Source organism: Lepidochelys olivacea, assembly GCF_965140295.1.
Source record: "Lepidochelys olivacea isolate rLepOli2 genome assembly, chromosome: 6".
NCBI lineage: Eukaryota > Metazoa > Chordata > Testudines > Cheloniidae > Lepidochelys > Lepidochelys olivacea.
The window spans coordinates 22,060,297-22,086,398 of record NC_140416.1 but is presented as its reverse complement, the minus strand read 5'-3'; the positions used below and the strand labels follow the sequence as shown (position 1 = coordinate 22,086,398).

The 26,102-nt window shown below is 42.9% G+C and overlaps 1 protein-coding gene across 2 annotated transcripts in view; it reads right to left on the bottom strand.

Annotated features, from left to right (window-relative positions):
• TNNT3 (troponin T3, fast skeletal type) overlaps nucleotides 1-26,102 on the bottom strand; it is a 48,295-nt gene that overhangs the window by 5,447 nt on the left and 16,746 nt on the right. For both annotated transcript variants that reach the window (XM_084630880.1, XM_084630879.1), the window contains exons 4-10: nucleotides 8,338-8,356; nucleotides 7,249-7,294; nucleotides 5,733-5,849; nucleotides 4,261-4,338; nucleotides 3,826-3,939; nucleotides 3,292-3,401; nucleotides 1,763-1,853 (exon numbers count right to left, since the gene is read on the bottom strand). In XM_084630880.1, coding sequence (XP_084487006.1) covers nucleotides 1,763-1,853; nucleotides 3,292-3,401; nucleotides 3,826-3,939; nucleotides 4,261-4,338; nucleotides 5,733-5,849; nucleotides 7,249-7,294; nucleotides 8,338-8,356 — 575 coding nt within the window. The remainder of the gene's footprint in view (nucleotides 1-1,762; nucleotides 1,854-3,291; nucleotides 3,402-3,825; nucleotides 3,940-4,260; nucleotides 4,339-5,732; nucleotides 5,850-7,248; nucleotides 7,295-8,337; nucleotides 8,357-26,102) is intronic.

Genomic DNA, 26,102 nt, shown 5'->3' with positions numbered 1-26,102 from the left:
TGTAGATCTGGGCTCTGAGACTCACTGCCATGGGTTTTAAAACACAGTGAAGATGTACACACAGAGGCTAGTGCTTAAAACCAGGCCCCCTCCCTGACATCTTGTGTGTCCAATTTTCTTCCTTTTTCTCTCCCTTGCTTTCTTTGTTATTTTATGTCTTCTTCTCTTTTTCCTTCTCACACTTTCCCTTCCCATCTCTCTCTCCTTTCTTTCTCACTCTTCTCTGCCTTCCTACTCATTCTGACCTTTTTTCTTTCTGTCTCCTTTTCCCCTCCCTCCCTCTTTCTTTATTACACTCTGCTCTCGTCTCTTTTTCCTTTTGTACTTTCTATAAGCTTTGGGGCTCTACAGGGAAGCATGCAGTCTGGATCTTTCAGCAGTCAGTTCTGCACAAAGCCAACTTAGAGTAAGGTAGGTTAATTTTTGCTTCTCTGGTTTAAGGAGCAGCCTGCTTTATCTCTCTCTGTTTTGGGGTTCTTGTGTGTTATTCTAAATTCTAAGAAATTTAGTGTTATGTTGCAACCTTCCAGCAAGAGTATTTTTCTGTTTTTATCTAATTTCTTTGTATGTGTGCCATGAACATAACAATTCCCACTTTATCTGCGGTGCTGCTACATTCCATTTAAACTAACGGGCTGTCATGCAGTGTCCAGAAGATTCATTCCATCTGAGCATACATGAATCATCCAACAGCAACTGTTAAACACCACTGTGATTTTGTGCTACTGTTCAGACTACACCCTGCTTTACAAGAATGGAAGGTGAGAGAAAAATGAAGTGAAGGGAGACACGCAAGACTCAGTCTCCTCATCCCTCTGCCATATGGAACTGAGTGCTGGTGCGCTGTCCACCTGCGTGCGCAAGCGCGCAAAATCTCGCCATGCAGGAGGCTCATGCATTTTAGCAGACTTCGCTGCTGCTGTCACATGGGCGAACTCTTTGTACTTACAACTTGGATAGCGCCTGCACCCTGCTACGTAGTGATATAATCTAAGAGAGATTAAGATAATCATGTTGGTGTGGGTTGTTCTCAGTCCAAGTATTTTAAAAAAATTGGAAAAAGGAAGTGAAGACAGAGAAAAGCAGCCAGAAATATCGATCCCAGCAGGATTCTGGTCACTGAAGTGTAGTGCAGTTGGGTATGGGCATATCCCATGATCAGACGTGAAAGGGACATGTCAGCACTCTGATACCATGTGGCACTTCAGTAAGATGCACATCTACAGAGGCATAGATTTCATCAAGGGCCTCCTAAGAGTTCAGTCCACAGGGGGTCATTTCCGTCCCACTCTTTTTGTTTTAACTCTATGATGGAAATAAAAATTCCAAAATTTAAGTATGAAAATGAACATGTGGTTAAGAAAGTCACTTGGTGAGGGAGACAGGCAACTGAAAGCATCTGACCAACCCCTTTTCATACCTCTCTTCCAAACTAATAAACAATGGGGTTTTTCTTTTCCCATTGTGGGGCGTGTCTCATTTTCATAGATTCTGGTCTAATCAATTCCAACTTTAAGACTCAATTGCAGCCTCCTAATAATAGCCCCATGCATGTGGTTGGTATACAGTTATGGGAAATATGATTCCCGTATGCCATGCATGGCTCTGGCAATTTACCCTGCTGGGTAAATATTCCAAAAGTTGTGTGTGGAACTAGCTTAATGATATCTCCACACCACGTTTCCTATGGGAGTTGCACAGCTTTCCTGCAGATTGGACCCAGAGGTGACTGGTGCCATGACCAACTTGCTTCTCAACCCACCTCATATTTTTGACTCTTCATCTTCTCTCCAAATTCATATTTCTCAGTTTCCAGCTGGTATAACCAATCCCACAGTTCCTTGGCCTTATCCCTATGCATTGCAGAGGGAGGAAGACAGGAGAAATATTTCATACATTTGAAATGTCACATGTTTGCTGTGGCCCCCAGGACACTAGTAGCAAATTTGTGTGTGTGTGTGTGCACGCAGCCCATACTGCTTCCCCTTCAAAACTCCTCCCCAGCTTCATGTCTCTGACTATTTTTATGGTCAGATTTTATTTTCCTCAGCTTTATCCATGTTAACATTTCAGCCTTGCACTGTTTCCTCTTATCAGGCATTAACACCCTTTCACAAATTTATTTATTTACTCGGCTCTTTGTCGCTCACTAAAGAACCCAGGGGAACTGGAGGGGAAGTGGTGAGTGGGATTCCAAAGTTTGAATGAGCAATTGGGCTGAGCAATTGGCATGGTAGCTTTCACCAGTCTCAGGGCTAAGGTGGATGAGCAAAACTGGCCCAGTGTAACATTAGTTAGAGATTGGCTTGGACCAGAACACTAGATCTCTAGAACCCCCCAAACTCTGAGACGGTTCACATCTAGATTTTTGCATTGCAGACCCATCTCAACTATTACTGATGTTGACAGAGGCCTGCTCTTCTTCCCTATCCTTATCCATCCACCTCCTTGGATTGCAATACTCCTACAATTATGACACTAACCACATTACAAACAACCCTTTCTGTTTCGGGACATCCACCATTGTTCTGCCCCCATCTGCACCAGGGTTGGCTCTTCTGTAGGGTGCCATTTCTAAAGTGGCCCCTACCATTCCTTTTATATCCCAGGGCACACACGTCCTCCTACAGCACACTCTCTTTCTATGTCCCTAATTTCCCTTAGATTTTAGACTGTTTGGTTTTTAGGATTTTGAGGACCGTCTACAAGGCAAGGTTAGCTGTGTGGGGGATGGGACGTATCAAAGCTAACATGCTCCTCTCTACCTCTCATGTCACGCAGTTGCTTCAGCGTGTGTTGATGTTGCACCACCCTCTCCTCACCTAATACACTCACACATCATGGAATGAAGAGGAAGCCTCATGTTGTGACAACGTGCCATGGTGGAACATCACGGTAGCACAGTGCCCAAAATGAACCTGAGCTCAGCTGAGCCGAACTAGTCTGTAGGTTTACAGTATGTCATTGTCCCAGGAGATAAGTGGCAACCGTAGCTTGATTAGCAGCAGAAGGAAGGCAGTCTGACTAAGCCATGATCATGGCTGGATGTCCACCTCATGTACAATGACATCTGTTGCCCCTTTTTCCCCTTTGTGTCCCAGCACAGCCAAAGGCACAATTTAGCATTGGCTTCATAAAGGCTCCACAGTTGCCTTATCAGGAAGTTCCTTCAGTGTGGTAGGCCCCAGACCACTAGAAGAAATCTCTCTGTGTCCTCATTCAGAGCTGTCAGCCTTGACTTCCCTGAGAAATCATCTAATCTACCTGCAGCAAATGAAGATGGCATGTTACCTCAGCTTGTCTTCATTCAGGTGGTCAATGTTTAGTGTTTTGCGCCTCTCTGCCAAGATCTTCTTCTTCATTTCCCTAGCAGTCTGCTTCTTTCCTCTCTTCTGGTCAGCCTATAGGAAACATACGCCCAGAATATCAGTGGATGCTGCCCTGCACAAATTCAGGATGAAGTACAGGGATATTGTGGAAGGGCTAAGGAACCATGGACACGTACTCGAGCATTTCCGGGCAGATGCACTGGGGTCATTCTGGAGACATTAGCGCATTCCCAACAACACTTACTCCATAGGAGCTGAGACACTCCTAAAAGTTATGCAATGGCCTTGAAACTTCAGGGAATCCCAAGCAGTTATAGGAGTTGTCATGAAAATCTAAGGGATTCCTAGCAACTGCTGGAACAAACTTAGAGAATTCCAAATGATTGGTAGAGAATTTAGGAGACTCAGTGGGGACAGAGAGGTATGCGAGTGGTGATAAAATTCAGAGAGGTGTGTTTATTGCCTCCCTATTTCATCCATTGATCAATGCCTTTACCTTTGCCAAATAGCTGCTGTATGTGGCACCCATGGAGGTCAGAGCCTTCTTTTTCTTCAGGTCATCCTCAGCTCTTCTCTTAGCATCTTCTTCCTCTCTTCTTACCTTCTCTTCCTGCAGAATGCACCATAGAAAAACAAGTTACTGAAAGGACTTTGGCTGGGGGAGCCCACACCTATTCCACTAGCAGCAGGAGTCACTGCAGGGAATGATGTAGGAATGTATGCGTCTGGGAAGTTATAGCTGCTTCCTTCCCAGGCTCTGCCCAGTGAGCCTCACTGTAATGAGGAGACTACCAGTATCTTCTCTGGTGTTCCTGAGGCAGGCAGGACCTAAAGCTTCTCTCCATTTCCTTTCACAGTTCCCGAACAAGGTCTGAGCCCAGGTACTTTCTTGTTATGTGTCAAGAGGAAAACAGAAAGCAGAGGCACATACCGCAAGCCTGACCTGACGCTCCTTCTCATTCTCAGCCCGGATTCTTTGTTGTTCTGCCCTTTCGGCTCTGCGTTTTTCCTGCCCAAAACAAAGGAAGAGGCACAGAGTCATCAGTATGTGGCTTTATTTGTCTCCAAAGCTTTATAAAGGATTTTAGTTTCCATATTAGGCAGTGGACCATTCCCATTACTTTACCAAAACGTGCAGGATGAGGCACATAGCCAGCTGAAGGGCCCCAGGTGAATTCCATGACTGTAAAACACCTGGGAGGCTGAGAACAGGGATGGGTTACAATGAGTATGGTCACCTCTGTGCAGTGTGGGACAGGCTTCCCTCAAGTCAGAATTGAGCAAATAGAATAGACTGTCCATCTACAGAGGGGACCCAAGGCTAGCAGATGGTTTCTACACCTGTTTTCAAAATGGTTATGCCTCATCCACCCAGGGGTGAAAGTAGGCCAGTATGGGCCAGTACAGCGTACCGGGAAGAAGTGGCTGCTGGTACCAGTTCGTACGCAGCCAATATTAAAGCGCTGCCCCTTGTGCCCCGCCCCAACACATACACACACACTGCTTTGGCGGCCCTGCCAGTAGGGATCCTACCAGCAGGGCTGCCAACGGTAGGAGCGGGGAAGGGGCAGCTGTCCCAGGGCCTGGCGATTTAAAAGGGCCCAGGGCTCCCAGCCATCGCTACTGTGGCAGCGGCCAGAGCCCCAGGCCCTTTTAAATCCCTGGGCCCCGGGACAGCTGCCCCTTCCCCCCACACCATTAAATCGCCGCTGGAGCCTTTAACAACCCGTGCTATCCTAGTTATGGGCTTCACACACAGCTCTGTTAATGCACCTTTGTTCTAACCTGCAACACCCCTTGATGTTCTAGTTCTGAGTCCCACCACGCACCTCTGCCATTCTACCTCATCCCTGACCTGCCTAAGCCCTGCTACTCCAGTCTTAAGTCCACCTCATCACTTTACCCAATTCACCTCAGACCTGGCCTGCAGCAGCCTCCTCCTGGATATGTCAGAGCAGAAATGGCCTGTGGTCCTGAGCTGTGCTTAACTGTACATGGTGTTTTGTAGTATAAACAAACACACCCCTGAGGAAGGACAAGAAGACCCAAGACTTATTTTCATTTGGGACCTAATCCACGTTTGCATTTAGCTCTTCATATCTGAGAGGCTAGTGCACTGACCCAAGCCTCATTAAGGCTACCACTGCAAGGTGTCCTTGATTTCCACATGGGCACATTCCACTCTACACCAGCCAAAAATGCACCGTCATTATCTTGATCACATTGGGAACAAGATGCAGTCACCTTGAAGGACTATCGTCCCCTGTTCTCCTGTCTCCACTTGTTGGACAGAAAGAGCAATTTGGTCTGTAAGGTTCCAGTTCAGTTCTGAGTCTCTGAGGTAATTACACACACTATCCTCCCGAAGCAGACATCACTGGGAATGGCACCATAGAGACTTACAATTCTTTCCTTCAGGGCAAGCAGTTCCTCCTCTTCCTTCTTCCTGCCCTCGAAGTGATTGTCAATCAAGGCTTGCAGTTCAATCAGGTCTTTGTTCTGCCTCTTCTTTTGGATGTCCTGAAGGAGCAGTAAGGTGTTATTACAATAACAATCTAACACTGGTGCAGCTCCTTCCATCTGAGGATCTCAGGCCCCTGTACAAAGGAGGCTAAGTACGAACAGCCTCATTTTACAGATAAGGAAATTGAAACACAAGGGGCAACATCTGAAAGCCAATGAAGTCAATGGGAGCCTTTCTATTGACTTGGGTGCTGAATCAGGGCCAGAGACATTTAGTGACTTGCCCAAATTAATAGCCAGTGGTAAAACAAGGGACAGAGTCCTGGTTTCCCAGCTCCTACTTCCTCGCTTCAATGTATCATCCTATTTCACCTACTCTTACATTTTACATTTCTTTTTACATTTCTCTGCAGACTCCTCATTTTACCTGAGTATTCCTACACCAGTCAGAATTAATAGAAGCTTCATTTTCTTGTGGACAAGGTGAACACTACAGTGACCCTGAATGAGCATACAACTTATCCTGATGTAATCATGTACCACTCATCACAAGGGCTTTTTCTTTTTCTGTTGACTTACTAGAAACATATTTGGGTCCATGCTTGTTTGGTTATTTGGTGGTGCCATTCTGAGCACTATTTCTCAGAGACAGACTTGATACAACTTGTTTCATGTGTGTGGATTCATTACAGGCACCTGCACAGCCGGGAAAGCCTCCTCCAAGAGACTTGCTTCTTTAAATCTCTTTTCTGCTTATTGGTGCATTGGTGCATGGGGTTTGGGTTTTTTTGTTTGTTTAGTTTAAATCTATTGTATGGCCTATTAAAGGAGAAGTGGTTTTTTACCCCCCAAAAGCTTATGCCCAAATAAATCTGTTAGTCTTTAAGGTGCCACCAGACTCCTCGTTGTTTTTGTGGATACAGGCTAACACGGCTACCCCTCTGGTAAAGGACATAACCATTTCCCATGCTCTATGTGCAGTTTCTTGATACCATGAAAGTCCTTTCCTGGCCACTGAAACGCCAAAGTTAATCTTATTTCATCATTCTTGAGTCAGGGGAGCTGCCTGGAACACTCAGCAAAAAGACAGGACTCGGAAGTGATTGAAAGGGCAGTTGGATTGTCCTTGAGAAACCGAGGAATAATTAACTGACCAAGATAAAGATCACAATAAAGGTCTGCAAGGAAGAAGATCTAAAGGCTTTATAAGCAGTTACTAATTCCATTTCCACCCTTCAGATTTCTCTTTCCAAGACAAATTAAGCTATAAATACAGCTGCACAACTAAAGCAATGTGTAAGCAGGTTTTTCAGATATGGACCCCAGATTAATCTTTCACTGAAAATAGACTCCTTTTGCCCTTGGCTACATGGCAGTGACATTTTCACAAAGGCTAGTAGTGATGCAGGAAGAGGTGGGTGTGCATATGTGATGGACATGTGTCAGGAATACTTACATCAAAGTCTACTTTCTCACCCTCTGGTATTTTAGGAGCGGTCAGTCTGTAGGGGATGAAAAATAGAAGGAATTGAACCTCAAAGAACCAAGAGATTAACTCATTCACCAAATGGAGCCATGCTGAGGGAGAAATGTTGATGAGGAGGTACAGCTGAAGCTATGGCTTGATTGAAAACCCAATAGATAGAGGGAGCTGACCCATCCCAAATGTTTATGGGGTCATCCCATTTTGCACAAAAAGGTGCAGAATGGGACAACTCACATGTAAAGTTCCATGAGGCTGCTAACACAAAGAGAACACTGCATGACCCATCCTGGGATGCTGGCTTGGTGGAGAATCAGGGCACTGATCCACTAGAGCCAGAAGATCCCTGGGGAATCCTGGTCAAGCCTTGCGGAGCCCAGGACAAACCAACTGTGTTGCCTGCCAGCAACACTGGAAGTATGGGTAACTCCCATGACATGCTGCCATTGGCTGCCCTGTTCCCCACATCCAGCTGCTGCAACTCATACCCCCTTTCATGGTTTGAAGAACAATGGAAAGGATTTAATGTTGAACCCCTCAGCATTCATTGCCTGTGGCAAACTGCCATCCCCTGTCAGACATTCTCTTTTACCCGCACACATTGTTGCAAACGGAGCCACAGAGCAGGCAGAGAAAGGTGGGCAGAGTATACTGCACATTTGCCTTTCCCTTCTTGGTACCCTCTCTTCCCATCTGTGTGCTACCCAGGAGAAATGAGCAGATAACATGAGCTCAGCTTCACCCAGCACAAGGTGCTACAGGGGATGGAGTAGGAGCACTTGGTTGGAGAGACCTGATGTCTGTGCCAGTCCTCGCTGTAATAAAGATGTATGAGCTGATATGGGACTGGTCTCTATTTCCTGGCCTGTAGCCAGTCTTACAGTAGCTTCTGACAGATGGAGGCAGTCTAGGGAAGAGTCCAGAAATGCTAGATGTTGCATGAATGGTGGGGAGGAGAGGGCTGTGCATAGGTAGTAGGAGACATTTCTCTGGTAGGAGGTCTATGGATGGTCATCACATTTATACCAGTATTTTTAAAAACAACCATTAATGCACACTTACTTTGGCCTGGGCTTTTCCTCTGAGTTTGGAAACACGGACAGAAAACAGGAAGAGAGGGGAGAAAAGAGGGAGAACAGTTAGAATGAGAAAAACAACACCAGCTGCTGTTTGTTAAAGCTGGGAAACTGAAGGGAAATCCAGGTTTAGGAGGAACACCCCTGAGTAACTGGTTATGCCTCATACACATCCAAAAGAGACCGTTCCCTTTGGTGTGAGTGAAAGCAGGCTGATTTGACCTCAAATCAGAACTCTACAGAAAAGGAAAGGAAACAAGAGATTGTTTAAAAGTCCTAACGTAGCATCTGGAAGTTAATGGTTTCATTTATGAGATGAGTGCTAGTTCTTACCCCCTGGAGACCAAAGCTATAGGGAGGATGACAGAGCTGGAAAGTAAAAAAAGAATATTCCCCCTCCTAGTGTCAGTTTCTCATCTCTTTTACATTGGTGGATATTCTCAGCAACTCCACTAAAGTCAATGGAGATATTTTGGGTTTACACTGGTGTAAATGAGAGCTAAACTTGGCTACAGATCTACTAAAATGTTGCATACATGGCCCAGAAGGGGAACAGCTTTGTGATAAATCACCTCCAGTCGCATTCACTCCCAGACATCCCCACATGGCATCTATGTTTCCCAAAGTCTCCATGTTCTCTCTTTCTCTCCTTCATACACAGCAGTGGCCCTCAAACCCACCCTGGAAAGATCATCCTGCCTAAGGGGGCTTATTCTGCATAAGGGGGCATCCTGCATAAGGGGGCATTGGTGGATATTCTAAGCAAAATTCCCATGAATGTTAATGAGAGTGATACTTGTGTCTCCAGGAGAGGACAGACCCCCTCAGTATGCAATGTAAACCATCTCCAAGTTAGTCAATCCTGGGCTTTTCATAATGAGAGACATTCTACTGCACCAAACAGCCATTTACTGTTTTGGTGATGTGCTGTTTCGTATACACTTTGAGCCTGATTCTCCTATCTCTAATGCTGGGTTTATATCAGTGTAATGCCAGCAAATTCAATGGAGTTTCTCCCATAAGTGGAGGAGTATTAAGCCCATACATTCTATCCTAATGTTGTCTCTTACAGACCCAGGTTGACTTTCATAGCCACATGCTGAGTTTGAACTTTTAGGAATTCATCTGAATTCTGCCATACAATGTTCTTGTATTGTTTGCTTGGTGGGATGGATTAGAAATAAAAAGCTCACAGCCTATTGTGGACAGAGCCAAATTTGAGGAGCTCAGCTTCTCTCAGGATTTGGTCCAAGCACCCAGTTAACCAGAAACAATATGTTTTCCCTGTAATTATTTGAGGTCAGATAATTATATTTTGATGCATTTCAAAGGATGACCTTTTTTTTAAAATGGAGCACCTGTACTCTGGGAGTCTCACTCCTGGCCACTTCACCACCACAGTGAGTTCAAGCAGGCCATCGCCAGTCATACTATTGCCATATTTACAAGTCCCAGTCAGCTCTTATTTCTGGGGAGAAAGGCAGCAGCGCTAGCAGCCAGTTCTGCCTTTCATGAGGCCCTTCACTCACTCACCCACCTATCCTCCCAGGGCTGCCTTCCTCTGTATTTAGCTGCTGCTAGCTGGTGGGATTGCTTCGCCCTCTAATTAGCCCTTCAGTGTGGCTCCACTTGTTAATTGATCCTCTATACTGGTGGGGATTTGAGTGACAGGTTACTGTCAGCATGTTTTCCCCAGGAACTGAAATTAGAGGGGGTGTTGAATGTACAGGGAACGTGTTGGAAAACGACTAAATTGGCAACATAGGCCCCGTCACCCTCCCGTTTTTGCAAGTGTGGGGGCATGGGGGCGAGTGGGACAAGAGAGAATAAAATAAAATAAAAGTCAATGTCCTGTCGATCATAAGGCCAAAAAAAAAATCCCCTCTAAAATCAGTGGTGAAAAATCCTTGCAGGAAATATCAGCTTTTTGGGGTTTTGCTAATGGGGGGAGCTGATTAAGGGATTCAAGGTGAGAGGCATAACCAAGGCTGTGACTACACTTAGAGCTAGGGACGTGACTCCAGCTTGCATACACACACTTGCATTAGCCCTCGCTGAGCTAGCTGGCTCACAATAGCAATATAGCTGAGACAGCCTGGACAGCAGCAAGTGGCGGCAGGGGCTAGCCATGCTGAGTACGTGCTCGCTGGGGTTCCGGCGGATTTGTACTCGGCACAGCTAGCCCGTGCCACCACTCACCTCTGCTTGTGCCATGCAACTATTTCTAGGGCGCTAGTCCCAGGACCGCTAGGATGAGTGTGTCTAGGCGAGCTGAGAATCACAGCCCTAGCCCCAAGGGCAGACATACGCTAAGGGCCACAGAAGAGTGAGTGTCAGGTGTTCATAGTTCCTTTCTCTCACTCGCTGGCTGTCTTGTCTGTTTAGATTTAGACAGGGTTTAGATTTAGACAAGGACTGTTGCTTACAGGGTATGTGGACTGTTGCTTGCAGGGTGTACCTAGCACAATGAGGCCCTGATTGCAGTTGTGGGTCTCTAGATGCTACAATGGTGCAAAGAAATAATAATAATAAAATAATCAAGTGTCAAATGATCATGGTTTTACTGTACTCTCATAAGAATATAAATAAAAATAAGTCAGAGATCATCCCCGATAAAAGCAAAATTAGCTTATTTCTCCAGGTAGGATTTTTGTTGTTCATCTTCTTTTGTTTAGATTTGTCCATAGACAGTGAGCTTTTCGTATGATTTTTTTATTGTTGTTATTTATTTGCGGGGAGGAAATTGCTTCAACCAGTTTGACCTGGATGTTATTCAGAGACACGCAAGATTCCCTTCGCCTATGAAATTCTAAGGAAATAACCAAACCATTCCAGTTTAACAAGGAAGTTGTAAGTTAGTGGCATTTGTGACATAAGAGAGAGAAAAAGAGCTGTGGAAAGACTGATTGTTTTGTGCTTGTTTATTATTCTTGGTTGACCCGTCTGTCATTGACTGGGTGAATCCAACCACATCAGTTGCTGCTAAATTGTTGCTTTCTGAATAATTCAATGAACAAATGATTACCAAAAAAAAAAAAAAAAGTTAGTTTGCTGTTGTCAAAATAAAGTATTGTAGATGTGACATCTAAATGCACCACCAGGAAACTAGAAAAGGGAGAGACTACTAAAAAGGTCAGCTTTCATCCAAAAAACATCCTGCAATGTGCATGGCCCAGCACAGAACGTACTGTATGCACTAAAACTGGCCATCGGGCTGGGATTTATTTTTAAGATGCTCTCTTTTTCAGGGCTACCAATCAAGGAACTGGGCCAAAATTTGTTAACACTCAGGAATTGTCGTAGCAAATTCCTATTCTTTGAAGCATATGGTGGATTCTGACTCTCATATTCTGCGCATTCTGCCCATGAACCAAGGGTCTGTGAGAAAACCCCCACAATCACCCTGCCAAAAGAAGCCAGTTCTGCAAAGAACCACTGAAAATCCAGGTTCACTGATGCTGCAATAATACATATATTCCAGAAGTTGCTGGTAGTCACAGTGGGATAGCACAGGAACTCCATATGTATCATTAAGGCATCCTCCATTGTTTTTGTTACATCTATAACATATTCTTACTGTGCTCTCCCTTTTCCGAGAATCCAACTTCACTATACCTCAACTGCATCAGATTTCTCTTATCGCTTCCCTTCCTCTCATCTGCCAGAAACAACACTTCTAACCAACATTAAGAGCTTGCAAAGCAATATATTATTTAAAAAGAGAGACAGAATTCACATCCTGAAGTGAAAACTGATGTAAAGGGCCGAGAAAAGTTCTCAAAGTGTTTTTCCTAAAATAAGAAAAAGGCTGAAAAAAAGTGAGCAAGAAAATAAATTTTAAAAAGTGAGTTGACTTCAATTAATGTTGGAAGAACCTCAGACTCTCACTTTAGAACCTGCTGTCCCTTAGTACTCTAGAGCTCCTGGGATCCAGAAAGTGACAAAACAACATCAAGAAATGAGGGCTTCCTTTAAGACCGTATGCAAAGCCCATTGGTCCTTTGCATTCATTGATGATCACAAAGAACTCATATGGGGCAGGGGAGGGGGGGCAAAGTTGTTTGAAAAAAATATCTTTTAAAAAAATCTTTCATTGAGGGAGGAGTTTCCAAACAGAGATTAGAGGTAATAAGGTAATAATATATCACCTCGCTCTTATATAGTGTTGCTCATCGGTAGACCTCGTTATTGTAATCATAAAAATGAACAATAATAGTTATTAAATCAGCAATAATTGGAGTTTACCAATTCTGTAAAAGCAGTTTCTCTGTTACATAGTTGTTAATCTTCCATAAACTTTTCAAATAGCTGCTTATTTGCGGTGCCAAAACTCCCTCACGCCCCGATCCTGCAAACACTTAAGCATGTTCACAGCTTTCCTCTTGTAAATTGCTCTCATTGAAGCCAATTAAATGCCTCACAGAAGTGAAGTTAGATATATGCTTAAGGCCCTAATCAACCAAAGCACTTAAGCATGTGCTTAACTTAGTCCCATCAACTTCAATACTTGAAGTTAAGTATGTGCTTAAGTGATTTACTGATTTTGCTGGACTAGGATTTAAATATTTGAAGGCTCAGGGCCTGTTTTTTTTGCATCCATGCAGATGGATCTTAACACCCATACACAGCCCCATTGAATACAATGGGCTTCCCCTGTGGTGGGAGTGCAAAGCCACTGGCACAGATCAGCTTTCAAGTTAAGGCACATGTGCTGTATATTTGGGAAGCATAATTTCAAGTTTTACATACCATGAATATTTGCTTATAACTCTTAAAATCCTCCATCAGTTACCCATCCATTTTAATAGGAATTATTTTGTTTTATTCTGAGTTAGTTCCAATTTAGATCAAAGACATATCGTGATTCAGTAAAGCACCTAAGCATGTGCCTAGCTTTTAGCATATGTCTAAGTACTTCCCTATTCATCAAAGCATTTAAGCATTTGCTTAATTTTAAACACATCAATAGAACTTAAGCACATGCTTACAGGCCTTTCTGAACTGGGGCCTTGCTGAAAATACCACATTATTAAAGGTTCTAGGTCACACATAGAATACTGGGCAGGGTTCTAGAGCTGAACATTCTAGAGTACAAGGTTCTCCCAGTGCTAATTTCCCTGGTGATGGAATGCGCTAATAAACACCTCAGACACAGCAGAGTCCCCTGAGAGAGCCTGGACATGCACAGTGAATGAATGTTTGCAGCAGTGATGTTTTGGCCCAGTTCCTGAGTTTAAATCAAGTGAGGATTAGAAGCAGATGGAGAACAAAAGGGTAGGGTTAGAAAGATACTTTTGTTGTCTCAGAACAACACCAAACTACCATCATAGTATTCTCCTTCGTCTCCAGCTGCAGGTTGAAGAACAAAAGCAGAAGAAAGAAAGTATACTAGTCAATCCACAGTTGATGCTGTTCTTCTGTAAATACCCCACTTACTCTTTCCCTTTCCCTTTCCACTACGCCTGGAATCTTGAACTTGCTGGATAACAAAGAAGAAAGAAACGAAAGGAGAGAAGAGGGTGTCCAATGACTCAAATGCATGAAAAGAAATTACCCAGAGGAATCATGGGACACAGTACCTTTGCCCAACAGAGCTACTGAAACCCAAAGTGACTTGTAATTATTATACTGCAAGTCCCAAGGCCATTGAGAGCTATTGTCTGTAACACACATTAAAGTAGTTTATTAATATAGTCATTGTTATTATTAAAATAATCACTGCAGTTACGGTATAAAGTATGTTAGCAATTGTTTATCCTGACTAGTTTATAGCTGATAACTAGGCCCCTGCAAAATTCACGGTCCATTTTGGTCAATTTCACGGTCATAGGATTTAAAAAATAATAAATCTCATGATTTCAGCTATTTAACTCTGAAATTTCACGGTATTGTAATTGTAGAGATCCTGACCCAAAAAGGAGTTGTGTGGGGGAGGGGGTCACACGGTTATTGTAGGGGGTGTTGCGGTACTGCTACCCTTACTTCTGCGCTGCTGTTGGTGGCGCTGCCTTCAGAGCTGGGCGGCTGGAGAGCGGCGGCTGCTGGCCGGGATCCCAGCTCTGAAGGCAGAACCACCGCCAGCAGCAGCATACAAGTAAGGAGGGCCTGGTATGGTGCTGCCACCCTTACTTCTGCGCTGCTGCTGGCGGGGCGCTGCCTTCAGAGGTGGGTACCAGGCCAACAGCCGCCGCTCTCTGGCCACCCAGCTCTGAAGGCAGCGTAGAAGTAAGGATGGAAAACAACAAACCCCCCTAAAATAACCTTATGACTCTCCTGCAACTCCCTTTTTTGTGTCAGGATCCCCAATGTAAGAAATGCTGGTCTTCCTCCGTGAAATCTGTATAGTATAGGATAGGAGTACATAAAAGGCCAGATTTCACGGCGGGAGACCAGATATCATGGCCATGACACATTTTTCATGGCTGTGGTAGGGCCCTACTGATAACAAATTGTTAAAGGATCAACCTGCTCATTTGAATTATATTGAACGTCTGATTTTTTTTTTTTACCAGAACTGAATGGAGCTCCGTAAAATATAGCTCTGATACAGAAACAAAACTAATTCCTCAACTGGTGTAAATCAGTGCAACTCCGTTGACTTCAATGAAGCCTTGCTGATTTACACCAGCTGCGGATCTCCCCTAAAATGTGTACTCCCAAAGCTTTAATGGAGAATAGTAAGGCTCATGCAGCTGTCAAAAAAATTCCCTCCTATTCATCTCAGAGAATTCACAGAATATCAGGGACCTCAGGAGGTCATCTAGTCCAACCCCCTGCTCAAAGCAGGACCAATCCCCAAATTTTGCCCCAGATCCCTAAATGGTCCCCTCAAGGATTGAACTCACTACCCTTGGTCTACCAATTCCAGTGAGGAGTTGTGCTGGGCAAACAGCTGTCAACATCAGCTTTTTCAGTATTTATCTGAAGTATCACACCTCTAGGCCCACTAGCCTCATCCTAAAAGAAACCCATTAACAGATTTTACAACTGTCTAACAAGTGCAACCTTTCCCCCCTCCCCGAAGAACTTTCTATGTGGCCCTTAGGAAGGCTGAAGCTTTGCTCTCCAGTCATGCTAAAGCCAGAGTAAAGCAACAAACTCAGATTCAGCCAGGAATACCATAGCAGAAGACAGGAGACATCGACTCAGACTGAATAGAGCTGACCAATACGACAGCACCATGAAGCAGCAATGCTGAGACTTGGTAGCATCCCATAAAGCCCATCACTTCCCAGATTCAAGGACAAGAAAGAAAGACAGACTTACCTTCTTCATACTCAACCTCTTGCTCTTCTTCTTCAGGGGCCTCTTCTTAAAGGGCAACACACACACACATACAAAAGAAAAGCAAGTGCAAGAAAGCACAAGGGACATTAGAGATGTACAGGAGGAGCTTGGGATGGGAGAAGTCAAATTAGCTCGATTGTAGGGCAATAAAGTCAAGATGAAACAAAGGATAATGTCATCTAGTGAAGGCACTTGTTCCCCTTGGTTACTCTTCTGGGGCCAGATTATGCCTCAACAGGGCTACTCCAGATTTACTCCGGTGTAATCAAAAGCAATATTTGGCCAAGGGGAAAGTGACTTTTCCTCTCTGCTCCTCTGCCTGTCAGATGAAGTTGTGGCAAACTGCGTACTATCAATTCCACCACCCTGCATGTTCAATTTGTCGTGCACATTCCCAGTTACCCAGTAAGTGCAGATATTGGCATTGGCCAAAATTTACAAAAATAGGAAACTAAAGGTAGGCTCCTAAATCCATATTTAGACACTAAAGGATGAGATTTTTAAAAGAGCCTTAAAAGCACAAGTCCTGTTGTCTATCTCTTGAAGACTTAGTTCAGGTGAGAACATATGCCCATAATTCTGGATGGCAAATAAGAGATGGAGTATAGAATTTAGGAGGAAGACCTGGTGAAAACTAGAAGCATATGATTTATTTGAGAAATTGTGTCTGATTATGTGTGTAAGCAGAGTCTGAATGAGCTCTCCCCTGACATCTAGTGGTGAGCTGTGGAAAAGGATTTCAGGAGTTGATCTCGTTTGCATGGGCACAGCCACCTGCCTATGTACTCAGCATGATGTCATTGCTTGCCCAAATGATCACTTGTGGCTGGTGCTGGATCCCCAGTCTCCTTGTTATTGGGGCAGGAGTAATAAAGCGTTATTATCCTGGTTGTGTGAATCAAGGGCAGCAGAACTGTACCTGGCATACCCCAGTGGAGGGACTCGCCCTCAACTGAACAGCACTCGCTAGGCAGGGGACATGGGTTCCAAAGCCCAATGAGTTGAGAGAGGGCGGGTACAGGTACTTGTATCTGGTGGTGTGGACTGTATTTAAGGGTCCTAGACACCATTTGACCCCTCCTCTCTCCACGTATAATAAAAGAGCTAATTTAGACTCAACTGAGAGTCTTGTTACATGTTGCAGAGCTGAAATTACTGATATCTAGGTCTAAGTATTAGACCTAATTTGGGACAGTGTCTCTGGTGCAAGAGACTGCCCAGTGTGCACCAGCAGTGAGGCCCTGCCCTCCCGCCGCCACTAACAGCTGAGAGCACTGAGATCTGAAATCACTGACAGCTGTGTTAAGTGGTGGGCCCTGAAGACATCTTGGCGAGTGACAAGCCGAGCGGCTGGTGGAGAGGCGTGGCCAGCAAGGCGGCTGGCGGAGAGGGCCAGAGAAGAGCCCTGCAGAGAGGTGTGGCAAGTGGCTGGCATGGCAGTGTGCCCAAGCAGCAGAGCATGTAAGGTGCCTCTTTAACCACCACCCCTTCCACCCAGAATGGGAGATGAACTCTGCAAATGAACCTCTGGACTCTGGGGCTGCACTGACCAAGGGCAGCAACTGTGAGTGGGGTGCAGAGAAGGGACAGGCACATTAAAGGGACTTTTGGGTTGCTGGACTTAAGAACCTGAGGAAAAAAGGACACTGCCCAACTTACTTGGGGGTGGGTCTTTTGCTCAGGGTTTATGTTTATGAACCTAGTTGCAGTATTTTCCCAAATTAATGCTGAGTTACTCCCCTCCTTTTATTAAAAGGTTTTGCTACACTCAGACTCTGTGCTTGCGAGAAGGGAAGTATTGCCTCTTAGAGGTGCCCAGGGGATAGTGTGTAATTGTCCCAGGTCACTGGATGGGGGCTTGAGCCTGTTTTGCATTGTATTCTTGGAAAGGAATCCCTAGATATTGAATCCGATCTTTGTTGATGCCAACTCTGACTGGCAGAAGGGTTACATGTGTTTACAAATTGTCTACAAGGAGCTTTCCATTTTCTAAATTGTTTGTAAAATAATTCCAGAATTTTTATTTTAAGTATTCATACTTCAGACTGAGAGTATTAATACTGGATAATGGAAATTCATATTGTGTCGATTAGTTTTGATAGGCCATATAATATTATTTCTGTTCCTTCTTAGAATCAGGTTTCTAGTGCTAACTCTCACATTTGTGAATTCAGAATTTGCTTTCCACAAACATACCCTCATATGCAATTTTATTTTAAGCAAATTATTAAGTGAATGGGGTTATTCTTGTTTTGTTTTGTTTTTTTGCATTTTTCTTCCACTTCCAACGAAAATCTAAAAAAATCCAGATTTTACATTGCTTGGAATCCATCAGGGTATGACTGACAGATATAATCAAAATCATCTGTGTCATTCTGGCTATCATCTGTGCTTGCCAGACTCCCAACCAAATTTCATGGGACCACACTCATTAGCATACAGAATTCCAACCTCCTATAAATTACAGAAGAGAACAACTTGAAGTATCATAAAAGGTGTCAAGGAAAGAGTTTAAGGGAGAACCATCTCCCAAGCAACTGGAATTCAGTGAAGACCCAGAAGGTTCTACCCTGCTGTGGGATGGTCTTATTTCAATGAGAAGAAAACTAGTAGTCCCATACGTGGAGATTTGAACAAAGACAAGAAAAGCACATGACTCCATATTCTAGATGTTGCCTCCTCAGAATCTCTCTCAACCATGCAATATGAGCTTTGTTTAGTCTAATTTACAAAGAAAGGAGAACACCAGACTCAACAGACAACAGCATTTTGCCATGCGCTTTTTACACAGAAGATTGTTTTCCTATTGTTAGTTGAAACTATTTCCAAACCAATTCTGCATCTCTCTCCTGTTAATCCCCAGTCTGAAAAAAACCCTATCAGAATGACGTGGGTGTTGAATTACTGAAATTTTCTTTAATGTCACCTTCCAGACCCCCAAACTGTGCAGTTCCATACTGAGCATTATAGATTAGGTATATTAGGTACTGAAATCATGAATTTGGACCATAACAAATAACCTAACATATTTTGTGAAATTGGGTGGCTTTATTCTTCACAGTATGTTTTTCACTTTGGCAGAATTCTGTGGAGTCACTTTTCTTATCCACTCACTCTTATCTAGACACCCTTCCATCCATCTAAATCTTCATCCATTATTTCTTCTCTTTCTGTGACTACCATCTCCCTCAACCATGTGTGAGATGCTCTCCAAGAAACACTATAGAATTACAGATGGACAAGATGGATCAACCTGTACTTGGAATTACAATTTTGGCAAATACCACCATATAATCTGAAGGATCGTCAACAAGCTTTGCAGCAAAATAAGTAGTTCTGAGAGCAAAATGTTAATCTCCTTGTCTCTCTCAAAGATCACAAAAGCAGCCACGGGTCTGTCAAGCATTTTCCAGCATCACTGCAGGGACTGCCCAACATGCTAATTTTTTCATTCTAGAACTCAGAACATGCCCGATAATTTGATCTATAACCCAAAGCTCCTTCAGTAGCTCTAGCTAAACTCAAAAGCCTAACTTTTCAAGTGTCTATGGATCATCAGTGCTGCAATTTTTGGATGCCCAGCATGAGACACCTTAAAGGGGACTGATTTTCAGAAAATGCTGAGCATCCACTCTCTGAAAATAAGGCAATTTTGAGCAGCCAAAACTGGAGGTCCCACTTGAAAATTTAGGCCAGAAGTTTCAGTATAGAACCTGTAACACTCTTTTCATATTGCTTGAAACCACAACGCTTGGCAAACACAACCCTTTTCTCAATGTTCATCCAAAACTCTTCAGAAAAGAGGTCATTCCCTCCCTTGTCCGTCCCCCCCCCCGGACATCCCTTTCTTGGTCCTCATCTTATGCAACCTTAACCTTTTTGAATACTGTTTTCCCAGCAATGGAATGGCTTGTCTTCACTACCAGGGTAAATCGACTTAAGTTATGCTACTCCAGCTATGTGAATCATAGAATCATAGAATATCAGGGTTGGGAGGGACCTCAGGAGGTCATCTAGTCCAACCCCCTGCTCAAAGCAGGACCGATCCCCGACTAAATCATCCCAGCCAGGGCTTTGTCAAACCTGACCTTAAAAACTTCTAGGGAAGGAGATTCCACCACCTCCCTAGGTAACGCATTCCAGTGTTTCACCACCCTCGTCGTGAAAAAGTTTTTCCTAATATCCAACCTAAATCTCCCCCACTGCAACTTGAGACCATTACTCCTTGTTCTGTCATCTGCTACCACTGAGAACAGTCTAGAGCCATCCTCTTTGGAACCCCCTTTCAGGTAGTTGAAAGCAGCTATCAAATCCCCCCTCATTCTTCTCTTCTGAAGACTAAACATCCCCAGTTACCTCAGCCTCTCCTCATAAGTCATGTGTTCCAGTCCCCTAATCATTTTTGTTGCCCTTTGCTGGACTCTTTCCAATTTTTCCACATCCTTCTTGTAGTGTGGGGCCCAAAACTGGACACAGTACTCCAGATGAGGCCTCACCAATGTCGAATAGAGGGGAATGATCACGTCCCTCAATCTGCCCCTACTTATACATCCCAAAATGCCATTGGCCTTCTTGGCAACAAGGGCACACTGTTGACTCATATCCAGCTTCTCGTCCACTGTAACCCCTAGGTCCTTTTCTGCAGAACTGCTGCCGAGCCATTCGGTCCCTAGGTCTGTAGCGGTGCATTGGATTCTTCCATCCTAAGTGCAGGACTCTGCACTTGTCCTTGTTGAACCTCATCAGATTTCTTTTGACCCAATCCTCTAATTTGTCTAGGTCCCTCTGTATCCTACCCCTACCCTCCAGCGTATCTACCTCTCCTCCCAGTTTAGTGTCATCTGCAAACTTGCTGAGGGTGCAATCCACACCATCCTCCAGATCATTTATGAAGATATTGAACAAAACCAGCCCAAGGACCGACCCTGGGGCACTCCACTTGATACCAGCTGCCAACTAGACATGGACCGGTTGAGCCCGACAATCTAGCCAGCTTTCTATCCACCAATAAAGTAGCTGGAATCTACATAGCTTAAGTCGACTTACCCCAGTGTCTTCAATGTGCTGGGTCTACGGATGATGCTCTCCAGTCGACTTCCTTTACTCTTCTCGGACAGCTGGAGTTCGGGGGTCGACTGGAGAGCGCTCTGGCATTGATTTAGCGGGTCTTCACTAGACCCACTAAATCGATCCCCGCTGCATCGATTGGAGCAGCATTGATCTCCCTGTAGTGGAAACCAGCCCAAAGAGAAAGGGAGTGAGATTCTTTAAGTGGGTCACATACCTTCTTCGTGAACTTCTGTAAGTGTCATGGAACAAACAGTGATGGGAAACAGAGAAATAGAGAAAACAGAATACATATGTAAACACTTTGGAGCCTGAGAAAGACATCAAGGAATGAGTGAAGGAAAATAAGAATATTGATGCAATAAAGTGAGAAACACTTGAAACAAAGGTGCCTGGAGAGGCTGCTGGGAATTAAAGATGCTGTAAAGTTAAAGTAGCAGCAAGCATGGAGATTAAAGGAGAAAACCGCTGTAAGTGATCATTTGTGGTTAATATTTGTTTCTTATGTTCTTTCTCTTCTACAAACCCAGGATTCCTGGTCGCACACATACACACATGCACTTTGGAACTACAAAGAGGAATTCAGAAGTTGTGTCACATACCTGGCTCATGAACTTCATCAGGTGAGAAGTGTCATGGAACAAGATGCAACAAGAACAAGAGAATGAGAACAAGAAACATGTTATTAGAAGCATCTTAAGCTCTTTCAAGCCAGAGGAGGTGAGGGGAGAGTGATTAGGAAGTAGATCATAGGTAAGTAAAAATAGTAACATTTAAAAGGCAAATAAATTGACAGGGTTGTGAAAGGATTTTGTCAGGTGAAATAGGCATGCAGCTTCATGGTAAGAAATGTAAAGCTTGCAAAACCTATAGAGAGGAACTGACCACCATGATTTATAAAGGTTTCTCCTATTTTTAAAGCTACACATGAGCATAGGACTTAAAGTGATCTCAAAGAAATACTGGGTCTGTCATTTTCCAAGAGCAGGATTTTGTTCATTTGCATTATAATATTTTAGGGCTTGAAAACCTGGTTACATATAATGGTCCATCACTAATAATCAACTAACAGCACAAATCTCTCTGTATTTTTTCCTGGATCTACAACTCAGGCCACTTTATGCATTGAATACAGTTTTGGAAGGGCATCTGTATGTGTTCTTGTTGCTATTCACATCCATTTGCAGTTTTGATTTATAAACATGTTATTTCATAAGGGGAAAACCTTGCTCATGGGTCTGCGTGGTGAATTTCAGCCTAGCTAGAGTATGAATTTCAGTATTCTACTTTCCAAGTATGCAAAAGGGTTGACCCTGTACATCTGAGAGCAAGATTTTGACCTTTAAATGTGGTTCTCTTGCAAGCATTCCAGACAATATTGCTAATCGTGCATAACTGTAATGCAAAGATCCAACAGTATTAGATTCCCTTTATACAATCAATGGGCCAAAAATGGCTTTTTTCTCAAATATATTTCAACTAGGCTGTACTGAACTGGAGAGGGCCTATTTGCAACACTGCCCTCTATTGGATGGAGTCAGAACTGCTCCACTTTGCGTGATGGAATCTATACTCTTCATTGGGCTTGGAAGGATTAGATTTTTATTGGTAAATGTCAATAAAGGTTGATTTCACCACACGTACACAAAACTGATGAAAAAAATATTTCTACCAATAATTAAAATTTACAGATAGGTAAGAGCCAGCAGTAAGAAAAATGGTGCTTGAAAACTTATTAGAGTTTGATTTAGGGGTATTTATTGTGTATGTTTTAACAGTTATAAAGCTTTAACATTTTGAATCTCAACTTCTATCATCATTAAATAATTATTGTCTGGCCTCCACATTGATTGAACCCCACATAATTTCCTACAACTGTGAAAATTTAAATAGATAAAAATAAAAAAGCCTAAAACCCATAATTTTGCACAAATGTGAACATTTAAATCAATAAAAATCTTTTAAAATGCTTTAAAATAAATATTGATACCTTCTGTTGGTTTGTGTGTGAACAGTGAAATTGACCTTTACCAACATTTAATGATATAATTGAATTCTGGCAAGTCTACCCTTAATACAGTAGAAGCTTAGTTTTAGGAACATCTGTCTTATAAACGATTGGTTACATGAACCATCCTTCTGCAGCCAACATCATTTTTCTTCCACCAAATGCCATTTCAGTCCTTCAGCCAACGTCCAAGCAGCTGTACAGGTTTGAAAAGACACCGCGATTTGGTGGCAAAGAAGAGATGCAGTTCTCACAAAGAAATTCAGGAACCCTGTATACATTTGTTACCATTCATTAGGTACACTATTATTGAATGATTAACACATTAACTTATGCACTGTATATACGGTGATTTTGAGATGTTCAGTTTTATGAACTTTCTAATGTTATGAACTCAATCCCCCATTAGTTCATAAAAGAGAGGTTCAAAAATAGCTAGAGGATTTTCTCCATTAGCTCAAGTGGAAGGGACTTGCGTTTGTGCTTCTGTAGAATGATGATCTGAGTTCTATCCCTGCTGTCGGAGCAAGGCCCCAGTGTACAACACAGTTGCAGTCCTAAGTGGATTTTAAAATGGTTCATATTTTTCCTCAAATGTGTTATTCTTACACCCAGAATTTAGGATTAGATATCATCATTTGTTATTTTCTGGAGAAATGGTTATGGAAAAGCAATTAAAAGTAGAGAAGTAAAGAAAAAAGTATCATTAATATCTATTGTTATCTCCTGTTCCCTTGCACCACCTGTGATTTCCTGTGCACATTAACCCTTGAGACTGAAACAGAGGAATTCAGAAGTCCCATCACATACCTGGCTCATGCACTTCATTAGGTAGGAAGTGTCAGGAGAAAAAGATGCAAAGGAAGACACAGAATTAGAAACAAGACACACAGGACGGCAATAACCTTCAATTTTTTCAAGCCAAGCTTGTGTGTACTCTATGAATAGGTTACAAGGAAAGAAAACTAAGGACATTAATGAGAGAACAAATGGCACATACATGTGTGAAATGGGAAGAGAGGGGGATGGGAGAAAAAGGGGAAGGAGCATGCAGATGAAAGGTAAAAAAAGTGTAAATCTTGCAAAATACATAAATATTGTGTGAATTAAGTACTGCTGGCTCCCATTTGTTTACAGAGAACCATATTTATTACATCAGTGCAGTTTTATAAGTGTGAACAAAATAGAGACATCATATTTCTATTCTGTGCTTGTGGCCATTCCTTTCTTCCAGCACCCCAAAGAATGGATCCTCATCCACAGGCTCTACCTTGTACTTATATAAAGGGCAGAGCATAGAGGGTTTAATCTATGCTTTACAAAGCTATGTGCTAGAACAGACTTGTAGCTTAGTATACATCTTACACAACTGGAGTATGCTTTGGCGCAGCAGGGGAAGTGTATGAATTAATGTGCTAGGAAAACAATGTCCAACTGTATTGGGCCAAATCGTGCCCTCAGATGGAACGTGGGCCCATATCCTGAGTTGGTATAAATAAGTGGATCCCCAAATGGAGCTACCCTGATTTAACCAGCTGAGGCGCTGGCCCAGTATATTAAAATGTATAACATTTTTCATGCAGTGACTATCATCATCACTAGTCAATCTACAGAGACAAAGTTACAGAAGAAAGATTGAAAGCCAACATATTGTAAGTGATAACGTAACAGAATTGTGTCCCTTCCCCTTCTACCACCTTTGAATTCTTGCACACACTAATGCAGGATGGAAAGAGGAATTCAGAAGTCATGTCACATACCTGGTTCATGAACTTCATCAGGTGGGAAGTGTCAGGGAACAAGATTGATGCGACAGAAAACAAGAGAATTAGAATAAGCAACACATGATTATAACAACCTCAAATCTTTCAAGCCAAGGAGGGGAATATGAATTGGTTATAGGGAAAGAAAACTAACACCATCAAAAGAAAGAGAAAGGGTGAGAAATGGAAAAATACAGGATGTGATGGAACGAAGCCAGGTAAATGGAGCATGCAGGTGCCTGGTAAGAAATATAAATCCTTTATAATATGTAAAAAAATTGTAAACCAAGTGGTGCTGATCCATTTGGCTTACTAAGGTGTTTGTACTTATTTTAAACATGGCCGTGAACATAAATTTACAAATCTGATGGGAATATACAATCTGTGTTACTATTCATATCTAGAATGTAGGTTTACAAATATCTCACTATATTTTGGTCCCAGACCTCAGTTCCACCATTTTGCTCTCCCTTCATGCACCTACCTAGCTTGTAAATATTATGTACAATGCTAGTATCCATGTGTCACCGTTATGCAAAGGTTTACTTAAATCCACTTTGTAAGACCTACATTCTGCTGTGTAGCATAGCTACATACATTTAGTTATATATGCTACAACAGCCTTGCAACGTTATGGTTTAAAAAGAAAAAACCTTCTCTTTACAGTCTGCAAAGTTACATAATTTTGACATTTAGTAGAAAGCTTCACAGCTGGACTAAAACCTTACAGAGGAATGCTTAGGTAGGCAATAGAATGCATTATACAAACATGTTTGGCTAAACGTTATCCCAGGATGCTCTGATGTGGCACATATCAAGGACCTAACCCTGCATTTTTCATCCACCCAATTCTCTCACTGAAGTCAGTGGGAGATTTAAGCATCCAAAGAAGAGAGGATTAGGCTGTCAAATGGGAGAGACATACACACATAACTAACGGCGCAATATGCCTACAGAACCTGCTTCCTTTTTCACTCCAGTGTACAACAGGAGAAAGTCCAGAGAAATCAGTGGAGCTACACGAGTGGAAAACTGGTAAAAAGGGAAGATAGGACTCTGTATCGTTTTGACAAATGGAGGTTTTCAAAGCATTTACATGTTCCCCCAAGCTTAGTGCCTTTTTACATGCAGTGATCATTGCTTATATATTAATGTACAGATGGAACATTTTAAATGCAAATGATGCTGTGTGAGTAATAATTTGTCACGAATGGAACATTTTCTTGTCTCCATCCACCTTCTTAAGAATTCCTGTGCATGCTAGCACTGCTGAGGGAAAGAGATACATTCAGAAGTTGTTTCACATACCTTCCTCATGAACTTCTTCAGATCGAAGCATCATGGAATGAGAGGCAATGACAAAAAGAAAATTAGAAAAAGAAACACCTGATTAAGACAGCCTTGAACTCTGTTAAATTAATGGGGTGGGTGCAAGAAAAGAGGAACTTAAAAGCTATGACATGGGAGAGAGAATTAATAAAATTGATAGGAACTGAAAGAGCAAGCTGAGGGTGAGCTGAAAAGATACTGGGGTGTGAAAACATGGCTGGGTGAAAAAAACAGTAACATTGGTATAGATATTATTATTAGATTAGAATTGGTTGAAATTTTACCCAGTTGGATTTT